Raw genomic sequence first — 12835 nt, forward strand, 5'->3', positions numbered from 1 at the left:
CTCATTGAGTCCTGGATTTCCTGTATGTTTTGGACCAGTAGCTTTTTCCGCTTTACATTATCTTTGACAGTTGAGTCAATGATTTCTATGGAATCTTCTGCTCCTGAGATTCTCTCTTCCATCTCTTGTATTCTGTTGGTGAAGCTTGTATCTACAGCTCCTTGTCTCTTCTTTTGGTTTTCTATATCCAGGGTTGTTTCCATGTGTTCTTTCTTGATTGCTTCTATTTCCATTTTTAATTCCTTCATCTGTTTGTTTGTGTTTTCCTGGAATTCTTTCAGGGATTTTTGCCATTCCTCTCTGTAGGCCTCTACTTGTTTATTAATGATTTCCTGTGTTTCCCTAAGTGTGTTCATGTCTTTCTTGAAGTCCTCCAGCATCATGATCAAATATGATTTTGAAACTAGATCTTGCTTTTCTGGTGTGTTTGGATATTCCATGTTTGTTTTGGCGGGAGAATTGGGCTCCGATGATGGCATGCAGTCTTGGTTTCTGTTGCTTGGGTTCCTGCGCTTGCCTCTCGCCATCAGATTATCTCTAGTGTTACTTTGTTCTGCTATTTCTGACAGTGGCTAGACTGACCTATAAGCCTGTGTGTCAGGAGTGCTGTAGACCTGTTTTCCTCTCTTTCAGTCAGTTATGGGGACAGTGTGTTCTGCTTTCCGGCGTGTAGTTTTTCCTCTCTACAGGTCTTCAGCTGTTCTTGTGGGCCTGTGTCTTGAGTTCACCAGGCAGCTTTCTTGCAGCAGAAAATTTGGTCTTACCTGTGGTCCCGAGGCTCAGGTTCGCTCGTGGGGTGCTGCCCAGGGGCTCTCTGCAGCGGCAGCAACCAGGAAGACCTGTGCCGCCCCTTCCGGGAGCTTCAGTGCACCAGGGTTCCAGATGGTCTTTGGCTTTTTCCTCTGGCGTCCGAGATGTGTGTGCAGGGAGCAGTCTCTTCTGGTTTCCCAGGCTTGTCTGCCTCTCTGAAGGTTTAGCTCTCCCTCCCACGGGATTTGGGTGCAGAGAACTGTTTATCCGGTCTGTTTCTTTCAGGTTCCGGCGGTGTCTCAGGCGCAGAAGTCCTGCCGCTCCTGGGCCCTCCCCCACGGGAGCCCAGAGGCCTTATACAGTTTCCTCTTGGGCCAGGGATGTGGGCAGGGGTGAGCAGTGTTGGTGGTCTCTTCCGCTCTGCAGCCTCAGGAGTGCCCTCCTGACCAGGCGGTTGGGTCTGATACAGTTTTTTCTTAGTGGTACCATCTCTGAATAATAGACTAGAACTATTTAAGAAAGGTAACTGAGCAAACCAGAGGCGTAAACCAGTAAGCAGCATTCCTATGTAGTCCCTGCTTTAGTTTCTGCATCCAGGTTCTTGCCTTGAGTTCCTGCAACATTGGTTTCCCTAAGACCTTACCTATAAGTGTAGTATAAAATTAACCATTTTGCCCCTGCAGGTTGATTTTTTATTTATCTTTTGGTTGTGGTGTTTATCACAAAAACAGAAAAAAAGGCCAAATTGGTCTGTGGACATTTCTGTGGGAAATAGCCTTGATTAAACAGGAAGGGCCAGGTGACTGTAGGCAGCATCGTTTCCTATGCAGGTAGTCTTAAACTACAAGAAAACTATGGTCCCTGTGGTATAGATTAGCTGATAAGTAGATTTCTTGGTTGGTACTTGCTGTATGGAATAGAGTGCTGGGCTGCCTTCAAGTTCCTATCTTGACTTCATGCCTTAGGTTCTATCAATGATGGAGTAACCTGCAATAAACTTTTCCTCCCTTAAGTTCATTTTGGACAGAGTATTTTCATATCAATAAAAATGAAAGTAAAGCAAGTAGTAAGCTTTTACCTGGTTATTTCATGATTCTTAGATTCATCGCCTGTAAAGAAAAAGCAGAATTCCAATAGGCTTCCAAAGAACTACAACCAATAGTTCTTAAATTATTCAAAAAAAATTAGAGGGCTGGAGAGATGGCTCAGCGGTTAAGAGCACCGGACTCCTCTTCCAGAGGTCATGAGTTCAATTCCCAGCAACCACATGGTGGCTCACAACCATCTGTAAAGTGTGATACGCCCTCTTCTGGTGTATCTGAAGACAGCTACAGTGTACTTATATATAATAAATGGATAAATCTTTAAAAAAAATTAGAAACAAAGTATTTCCAAACCTCTTCTATGAAGCCCATATTACTCTAATAGCAAACCCAGGTAACCACATATGTGCACTCGTGTGTGTGTGTGTGTGTGTGTGTGTGTGTGTGTGTGTGTGTGTGCACCAGCATCACTGAAACACATAGATTCAAAAACGCCAATAAAATACTTAAAAATTGAATGCCAGCATGTATTAAAAGAAGCATGTCTCATGATGAAGTTGGCCTTACCCAGTGATACAAATTCAACATATATAAGAAATAAATATAGTAAACCAAATACGTGGACAAAAATACAAGAATCACATGATCATCTCAATAGAAGCTAAAAAGAAAAAGTCTTTGATAAGATTCAACATGACTCATAATAAAAGCCCAAGAACAAGTAGGAGTGTAGAAAACATTCCAACATAATAAGGGTTATGTATGACAACCCCATGGCCAACATCATCATAAATAAATAAAACCATTAATCAGCCCCATTAAAATCAGGAATGGGAGAGGAGTGCTCACTATACCTACTCCTCATCCATTATGTGATTGAAGCCTTATCTGGTACAATAAGGCAAAAGAATGGATACAAATAGAAAAATATTATGCCAAATTATTCCAAATAGAACATTATATTATTTTGTACAAAAAAAAGTTTCCAAAATTTAACTAGAAAAGTTGTAGAAACTACCACTAATTGCAGCAAAGTGTTAAGATACATAAAATGCTTACAAAATTCACCAGTCTTTACACTTCTGAGAAGATCATAGGCACACTCCTCTCCCCAGTTTCTCAAATAAAATAAAATATTTAGAACATACACAACAAAGGAGGTTAAAATCCTCTACAATGAAAGCTTTATTTTTTATTTTTCCTTTATTGGAAATTTTCGTTATTTACATTTCAAATGTAATCCTCTTTCCCCCTTCTCCTATCCTCCATGCCCCTGTTGCTATGAGGGTGGTTCCTCACCTACCACTGACTCCTGCCCCCAGCCCTGGCTTCCCCCTACACTGGGGCATCGAGCCTTCACAGAACCCAGGCCACGCTTCCCATTGGTGCCAGACAGACAAATGTGTGAAGAGAATAAGAAACATACTAGAATTTGAAGACCCCCCCCCAAGCTTACAGCTTGATAGAATTAACATTGTAAAAGAAGACCTTCCAATCAGAAACAATTTACTGATTCAATGCAATCCCAATCAACATTCTCATCTCATTCTTCACATAAATAGAAAAAAAAATCCTCAAATTGATATGGAAAAAACAAAAGACTCAAAATAGCAAATTAGTCCTAGATAGGTGTCTATTTCTATGCATTCTGCTATTTTTAAGTGCTAGGTGCACCTGTCTAAAACCCATACTTTTATACATGTGTTTCTATTGTATCATTGATATTTTTTAGTCAGCCATACTTCCAAGCCTCCTTTGTACCCTTTTGTCCTCTTCTTCCACAGTTAGGAATCTCAGAACTCACTCTTAAATTCTTTGAGCCTCAATGTATTCATTCATAAAATGGGTATTGGTTACATATGATGGTCTTAGAAAGGGTGAAGGAATTGGAGGAGAAAGAAATGCAATACTTATAAGAGTGCTTTGAAAATCTGGTGTAATTGATAACTATAAATTGTTATATGATGTTGCTATTTGGTTTTCTTCTCTAGATTTTTCAGCATCTGACAAAGAAGCTCCAATGTGTTAACTTCAGTCAATACCAGGGTAGATACCATAGATATTCCAATATAGTTTGGGAAGCATGGGTAACTTGAAGACTGCCCTCATTCTATCCCAGGACTGCAAAAGTCTTGGAGGACATTATATACTCAGGTTTTCAAAATTACTTGAGACCTGGAGCGTTTGAATTAGAAGCTACTGCACCTAAATGCAGATTGATATCATGTCTTTTCCACTTGAACATCAGTTTGTGGAGGGGAAATATTAAGGTAAATAGTCTCTGGAGTATTTGGTTCTGTTTTCATTTCTTCAGGTTGCCTATGTTACTGGTATTGTGTTCATGTGGATTCCATACTCCCTGGCTTCTTCTTAAACATATTTATTTGTTATAATCATGCATCTCTTGCTAAATCAAATTTTCTTCTCATGTAAATCATAATTGTGTGTGTGTATTTTTTAAATCCAGCTCTGTTATCATTTCAAAATTCTCTTCCTAAATTGAAACAGATGGATGAAGTATCACTGTTTCTTTTCTCATGGGAGAAATATTCCTGCAATATAACTATTCTAAAAATTAAATAAAAGAGATATTAAAATACTTCTTTTCACTCATCAAGGAAATGACCATGGATCTACATTCAAAGCAGGTTTACTTCAAATAGCCTTTTGAGATAAAATCAAAGTTGTCTTTTGACCATACATTTTTCGAGAATTTCAGTGTGGACAGGAATGCTTCTATTGAAAATCTGTAATGTGGTATATATTCTTCCTAGAAGTGGTTGGAGAAGAATGGAAAAAACAGTCCATATTATGCTACTAATATCCTTTTCACTTTTCAAAATGTGCTCACCAATTGATGTTTCAGTTACTAATATTTACAAATAAACATTACCTCGTAATAAACAGAACCTCTTAAATGAAAGATATATCCTAATTGTATAAAAATGAAATAATTCTGAGCTTGCAGTGTGTCAACTCTTGGGAAGAAAATTTCTACATAATTTACTTAGAGAATTTCATTCTCAACAAACCATCACTGATGATTAAGAAAAATTTTTGATTCATTGTAATTTTCTTGGCATTTGTGAGTCAGATAGATTCATATGGAACAGTCAGGCATGTTGTTTTATTTTGTTTTCACCCAGAAACTTTCTTTTCTTAGGTCAGATGTCTGCAAATTGAAGTTTGAAGGGAAGACATTTTACGTGATTGGCTCCCAGAAAGAGGTCAGATATTAATTTTATAATTATTTTGTGCATATGCAACTGTGTGCACTTGAGAAAGATCCAAGAATAAAATAGCTTTTAGTGTGGTTTCCCCCAAGGAGAATGACCTTGAAGAGTATGGATAATGGAAGCTATTTGCTGAAAAATAGTGTAGAACCAGAAAATTTACTGGCAATCCATGGGTGAAAAGAAAGTGAGGGAATAATGATAACTGTATAAAGTTATGTTAAAAAGACAGATTGGGGTAAACTTTATTCATTAAATATAAACTCTGTAAGTCTTTGTCTAAATTATGGATAACTGGAACAAAGGAAAAGTCTGTATGAAATTAGACATAAATCAATACTAGATAAAGTATTATGGCCACAGTCTATAATTCCCAAGTGGTTTTTCCCCAATAGTTTTGGGGGTTCACCGGGGAGTGGTGACCATTAGCAAAATATTGAACCTTAAAGCTAGCCCTGAAGTTTGCTGATTTCCTTGACATTTGATATTTTACTCAAATGTTCTTCCAGTGAATTGATTTTTAAATTAATCAAAAATTGATAGAAAGGTAAATGATACCTAAAGTATTGGTAAGTATTGGTACAATCAGCTTTGTACAGCATTTATATGAATAAGTAATATCTGATGATTAAGGGAAAACCCATATCATTTCAGCTTTAATGAACATATTAATATTGAAGGAGTTCCTAGAGAGAAGGCTCAATGAGTAAAGTGCTTACTGTGCAACTACAATGATTTTAGTTTGAATACCCAGCTCCCATATAAAACCCTTGCCCCCAGCTGTGTGTGAAGGAGAGCTAACTCTAGAGCTTGCTGGTCTGTCGCTCTAGTTGAAATGGTGCGCTCCAGGTTCAGTAAGAGACTGTCTCAAAAGAATAAGTTAAAGAATGGTAAAGGAAGATATCCAACATCAATCTTTTGCCTCCACACAGGAATGTATGTAGACCTGTATACCTAAAGCGACACCCATGTACAGCAACAAAAAAAATGTAGTAGAATACAAATACCTTAATGAAAAGCATGAATAGATAGTGTAATCTGTTTTTAATATGCCCCTTTCTTGTTATTTTTAATAGAAAAACGCTGTTTTGGCATTCCATACTTCAACACCAGCTGCCTGCAAACATTTATGGAAATGTGGGGTAGAAAACCAAGCCTTTTATAAGTAAGACTCTTATGTTTATTTGATAATAGGTTTATAAAGCACCCCTTTATGTCTTACCAATAACTACATATTTATTTTGTTTAATATACCTATCTGTATTCTATTTAAATGTAATATGAATGAAGAGCATAATTATTTATCACACATACATCTGATAGAGGATTCATGTCTGGAATATCCAAAGAACAGAAAAAATAAACATAAAGAAAGTGAACAACCGTATCAAAACTGTGCTACCAAACCAAACAGAGGGGGCTCGAGGAAAAGAAAAAAATCAAAGACTAAGAAGTACTTTCCCTCCTTTTTAAAAAATGTTTTCTCCCCTCATATACTACAGCCCTACCACCCTACCATAGCCTTCCCTCCCTCCACTTCTCCCCTTTCTTCTCCACCAGCTTGACTAAACCACCACTTCCCTTCAGAAAACAGCAAGCCTCCTGGGTATAGCAACTGAACACTGTATATAACACAATGCAATAATTCTAAACACAAAGCCTCATTAAGGTCAGATGAGGCAACCCAGTAGGGGAAAGGGAGGTCCTAAGAGCAGGCAAGAGTCAGAAAAATGGCCCGCTCCCACTGATGGGAGTCACAAACACTCCAACCTAAAACTGCATTATGAAGACGGTCTAGTACTGACCCATTCAGGCTCTGCGATTGCTGCTTTAGCCCCTTGTGAGCCCTGATGACTCCTACTTAGTTAATTCTGTGACCCATGTTCTTCGGGTGTCATTGACCCCTCTGGCTCCTACAGTGCTTCTTCCCATTCTTTCATGAGGTTTCCTGAAACCCACCTAATATTTGGCTGTGGGTATGTGTATCTGACCCATGAGACTAGAAGTGTGTTTCATGATACATTGACCTTGTAGTGGATATATATATATATATATATATATATATATATATATATATATACCCTTGTAGTGGGTATATATATATATATATATATATATATATATATATATATATATACTATGAGCTGTACTCAGCGATTATTAAAATAAAAATGGCATGATGTTGTGAGAGAGAGGGGGGTGAAACTAGATTCTAGAAGACTTATAGGAAGGAAGGTGGGAGTGAATATAACTAAACTGCATTGGATGTATATGAATTTCTCAAAGAATAAATTTAAACTATTTTCAATTCTTTCTCTTATTTTGAAATTTTAAAAAAGTTATATCATTTCCCCTTCCTTTTCCTCGCTCCAAATTCTCTCACATGCCACTCCTACTATCTTTCAAATTCAAAGTCTTTTTCAATTAATTGTTATTATATACCTATATGTAGATGTACATGCATAAATAAGTAAATAGAACCTGCTCAGTCTTGAAAGTGTTACTTCTTTGTATGTTTTCACAGACGACTATGTGGTATTTCATAGCCAATTGATGTGCCCTGGAGAATATATTCCTCCCATTTTCAGATTTTGTAGTTGCCTATAGTTCTTTGTTAGGGAATGAGACCTCTTGGGTGCTCGCTAGTCTACTGTTGTTCTGCACATGTGTAGACAATCATTTTGGTGACACTTTATGGGTGTAACTCCTGATACTGATAAGAGAAACAATCCCATAGCAAACCTCTTGATCCTCTTGATCTTATAGTTTTCCACATCTTCTTCTGAAATGATCCCTGACCCTTAGATGTGTGATTTGTTTGTGGATGTATCTTGCTGCATTTTAGTCGCTTGTGGTTTTCTGTAATGATCTCTGTGTGTTGCAAAGAAAAGTTCTCTTGCTTACTGGTGAGAACTACACTTATCTGTGTAGTGTCTTATCATAAATATATAGAATGCACTTAGGGATTATGCTCTTTTAGTAATATGGCAGTTGTGGGTTCTCCTCCAAGATTCATGACTTCATTACAGTTGCCTAGGTTTCTGGTACTGGGCATGATTTTTCTATTGTTGAGTGGGCCTTCAGTCCAATTCCAGAACTATTGATTACTACCTGGTATACATGTCATTATTACGCTCTAATAGTACCATAGTGGTTGCTGTTGAAGTTCATATGCATTATTGATGCATAGGACTGTTGGGTGCTTTGTTCCATTGGAAGTTTCCCTGGCACCTTTGGTACCAAAAAAGCTACAGCTCAACAAGAAAACAGCCATGTCTCCTCTGCCTCAAGAGCTTCTGGGCACTGCATCTGAAGTGCATGGTATTTTAAGAAATAGAAACTTAACTTCCACTTCTGAGGGGAACCAACAGCAGTAGCAGTAGTCTGTAATATATGGGGAGTCTCTTGAACAATCCTGACCAACAACTCAAAAAAAGAGCTTTGCATGCCTCATGTTGGAGGTTTTATTTTTTTTTATTTTTTTAAATTAGATATATTTCTTTACTTACATTTCAAATGTTATTCCCCTTCCCGGTTTCCTGTCCATAATCCCTCATCCCCTTCCCTCCCTCTCCCCCATATGGGTATTCCTCCCATGCATCCCCCTACTGCCTCTTCATATTTCCCTGCACTGGGGGTCCAACCTTGACAGGACCAAGGGCTTCCCCTTCCCTTGGTGACCCAACAAGGCTATTCTCTGCTACAGATGCAGTTGGAACCGTGGGTCAGTCCATGTATAGTCTTTTGGTAGTGGTTTAGTCCCTGAAAGCTCTGCTTGGTTGGCATTGTTGTTATGAGTTTGCAAGCTCCTTCAACTCTTTCAATACTTCCTCTAATTCCCCCCAAGGGGGTTCTATTCTCAGTTCGGTGGTTTGCTGCTAGGATTGACCTCTGTATTGGATATGCTCTGGATGTATCTCTCAGGAAAGATCTATATCTGGTCCTTTTCAGCATGGATTTTTTAGATTCATCAATCTTATCTAGTTTTGGTGGCTGTGTATATATGGGCCACATGTGGGGCAGGCTCTGAATGACCGTTCCTTCAGTCGCTGCTCTAAACTTTGCTTCCATTTCCCCTCCTATGGATATTTGTTTTTCCCATCTAAGAAGGAGTGAAAGCATCTGCATTTTGGTCATACTTCTTCTTGAGCTTCCTGTGGTCTATGGATTGCATCTTGGGTAATTTGAGCTTTTTGGCTGATATCCACTTATCGAGTCCATTCCTGTGTTGAAGGGCATCTGGGTTCTTTTCAGCTTCTGCCTATTATAAATAAGATTGCTATGAACATAGTGGAGATGTGTCTTTGTTGTATGTTAGAGCATCTTTTGGATATATGCCCAGGAGAAGTACAGCTAGGTCCTCAGGTAGTGGAATGTCCAATTTTCTGAGGAACCTCCAGACTGATTTCCAGGGTGGTTGTACCAGTTTTGCAATCCCACCAACAATGGACGAGTATTTCTCTTTCTCCACATCCTTACCAATGTCTGCTGTCACCTGAGTTTTTTATCTTAGCCATTCTGACTGGTGTGAGGAAGAATCTCAGGGTTGTTTTGATTTGCATTTCCCTGATGACTAAGGCTGTTGAACATTTCTTTAGGTGCTTTTTGGTCATTCGATATTCCTCACCTGAGAATGTTTTGTTTAGCTCTGTACCCCATTTTTAATAGGGTTATTGGCTCTTTGGAGTCTAACTTCTTGAGTTCTTTGTATATTTTGGATATTAGCTCTCTATCAGATGTAGGATTGGTAAAGATCTTTTCCCAATCTGTTGGTTGCCGTTTTGTCCTAATGACAGTGTCTTTTGCCTTACAGAAGCTTTGCAGTTTTATGAGGTCCATTTGTCGATTCTTGATCTTAGAGCATAAGCCTTAATGTATCGTTCAGGAAATTTTTCCCCAGTGTCCATATGTTCGAGATTCTTCCCCACCTATTCTTCTATTAGTTCGAGTATATCTGGTTTGATGTGGAAGTCCTTGATCCACTTGGACTTAAGCTTAGTACAAGGATCTAAGAATGGGTTGATTTGCATTCTTCTACATGCTGACCTCCAGTTGAACCAGAACCATTTGTTGAAAATGCTCTTTCGGCTGCCGCCGCGGAGAGCTCATAGGAAGCACCCCACGAGTAAACTTGAGCCTCAGGACCACAGGTAAGACCAACTTTTCTGCTGCAAGAGACCTGCCTGGTGAACTCAGGACACACAGAGGCAAAGTTCCTCTAGGACCGGGCACTCCCTGTGTTTACCGGGAGTCCCACACCCACGGATCCCGGCCCGTTGCAGCTCTCTGCTCCCAAACCCCGTGGGAGAGAGACCTCACCGCCTGGTCAGGTGGGCACTCCTGAGGCTGCAGAGCAGAAGAGACCACCAACACTGCCCACCGCTGCCCACATCCCTGGCCCAAGAGGAAACTGTATAAGGCCTCTGGGCTCCCGTGGGGGAGGGCCCATGAGCGGCAGGACCCCTGCGCATGAGACACCGCCAGAACCTGAAAGGACAGACCGGATAAACAGGTCTCTGTACCCAAATCCCGTGGGAGGGAGAGCTAAACCTACAGAAAGGCAGACACGCCTGGGAAACCAGAAGAGACTGCACTCTGCACACATCTCTGACACCAGAAGAAAACACCAAATGCCATTTGGAACCCTGGTGCACGGAGGCTCCCAGAAACTGTGGCGCAGATCTTCCTGGTTGCTGCCGCTGAGGAGAGCTCGTAGGCAGCAGCCCACGAGCAAACTTGAGCCTCGGGACCACAGGTAACACCAACATTTCTGCTACAAGTGACCTGCCTGGTGAACACCAGACACAGGCCCACAGGAACAGCTGAAGATCTGTACAGAGGAAAAACTACACGCCCAAAAGCAGAACACTCTGTCCCCATGACTGGGTGAAAGAAAACAGGAAAACAGGTCTACAGCACTCCTGACATACAGGCTTATGGGACAGTCTAGCCACTGTCAGAAATAGCAGAACAAAGTAACACTAGAGATAATCTGATGGTGAGAGGAAAGTGCAGGAACCCAAGCAACAGAAACCAAGACTACATGGCATCATTGGAGCCCAATTGTCCCACCAAAGCAAACACGGAATATCCAAACACACCAGAAAAGCAAGATCTAGTTTCAAAATCATATTTGATCATGATGTTGGAGGACTTCAAGAAAGACATGAAGAACTCCCTTAGAAAACAAGTAGAATCCTGCAGAGAAGAATCGCAAAAATCCCTGAAAGAATTCCAGGAAATCATAAATAAACAAGTAGAAGCCCATAGAGAGGAGTCACAAAAACCCTGAAAGAATTCCAGGAAATCATAAATAAACAAGTAGAAGCCCATAGAGAGGAGTCACAAAAATCCCTAAAAGAATTCCAGGAAAACACAATTAAACAGTTGAAGGAATTAAAAATGGAAATACAAGCAATCAAGAAAGAACACATGGAAACAACATTGGATATAGAAAACCAAAAGAAGAGACAAGGAGCTGTAGATACGAGCTTCACCAACAGAATACAAGAGATGGAAGAGAGAATCTCAGGAGCAGAAGATTCCATAGAAATCATTGACTCAACTGTCAAAGATAATGTAAAGCAGAAAAAGCTACTGCTCCAAAACATACAGGAAATCCAGGACTCAATGAGAAGATCAAACCTAAGGATAATAGGTATAGAAGAGAGTGAAGATAACCAGCTCAAAGGACCAGGAAATATCTTCAACAAAAATCATAGAAGAAAACTTCCCTAACCTAAAAAAAGAGATACCCATAGGCATACAAGAAGCCTACAAAACTCCAAATAGATTGGACCAGAAAAGAAACACCTCCCGTCACATAATAGTCAAAACACCAAACGCACAAAATAAAGAAAGAATATTAAAAGCAGTAAGGGAAAAAGGTCAAGTAACATACAAAGGCAGACCTATCAGAATTACACCAGACTTTTCGCCAGAAACTATGAAAGCCAGAAGATCCTGGACAGATGTCATACAGACCCTAAGAGAACACAACTGCCAGCCCAGGTTACTGTATCCTGCAAAACTCTCAATTAACATAGATGGAGAAAGAAAGATATTACATGACAAAACCAAATTTAAACAATATCTTTCTACAAATCCAGCACTACAAAGGATAATAAATGGTAAAGCCCAACATAAGGAGGCAAGCTATACCCTAGAAGAAACCAGAAACTAATCGTATGGCAACAAAACAAAGAGAAGAAAAGCACACAAACATAACTTCACATCCAAATATGAATATAACAGGAAACAATAATCACTATTCCTTAATATCTCTCAACATCAAGGGCCTCAACTCCCCAATAAAAAGCCACAGATTATCAAACTGGATAGGCAACGAGGACCCTGCATTCTGCTGCCTACAGGAAACACACATCAGAGACAAAGACAGACACTACCTCAGAGTGAAAGGCTGGAAAACCACTTTCCAAGCAAATGGTCAAAAGAAGCAAGCTGGAGTAGCCATTCCAAAAGCAAATAAAATCAATTTTCAACTAAAATTCATCAAAAAAGATAAGGAAGGACACTTCATATTCATCAAAGGAAAAATCCACCAAGATGAACTCTCAATCCTAAATATCTATGCCCCAAATACAAGGGCACCTACATACGTAAAAGAAACCTTACTAAAGCTCAAAACACACATTGCACCTCACACAATAATAGTAGGAGACTTCAACACCCCACTCTCATTAATGGACAGATCATGGAAACAGAAATTAAACAGAGATGTACACAGACTAAGAGAAGTCATGAGCCAAATGGACTTAACAGATATTTATAGAACATTCTACCATAAAG

The 12835-nt window shown here is 39.5% G+C and overlaps 1 protein-coding gene across 2 annotated transcripts in view; it reads left to right on the forward strand.

Moving 5' to 3' along the window:
* Frmd3 (FERM domain containing 3) overlaps window positions 1-12835 on the forward strand; it is a 288014-nt gene that overhangs the window by 212664 nt on the left and 62515 nt on the right. For both annotated transcript variants that reach the window (NM_001415820.1, NM_001415819.2), the window contains 2 exon segments: window positions 4957-5020; window positions 6103-6191. In NM_001415820.1, coding sequence (NP_001402749.1) covers window positions 4957-5020; window positions 6103-6191 — 153 coding nt within the window.

Source organism: Rattus norvegicus, chromosome 5, assembly GCF_021556685.1.
Source record: "Rattus norvegicus strain SHRSP/BbbUtx chromosome 5, alternate assembly SHRSP_T2T, whole genome shotgun sequence".
Classification (NCBI taxonomy): Eukaryota; Metazoa; Chordata; class Mammalia; order Rodentia; family Muridae; genus Rattus; species Rattus norvegicus.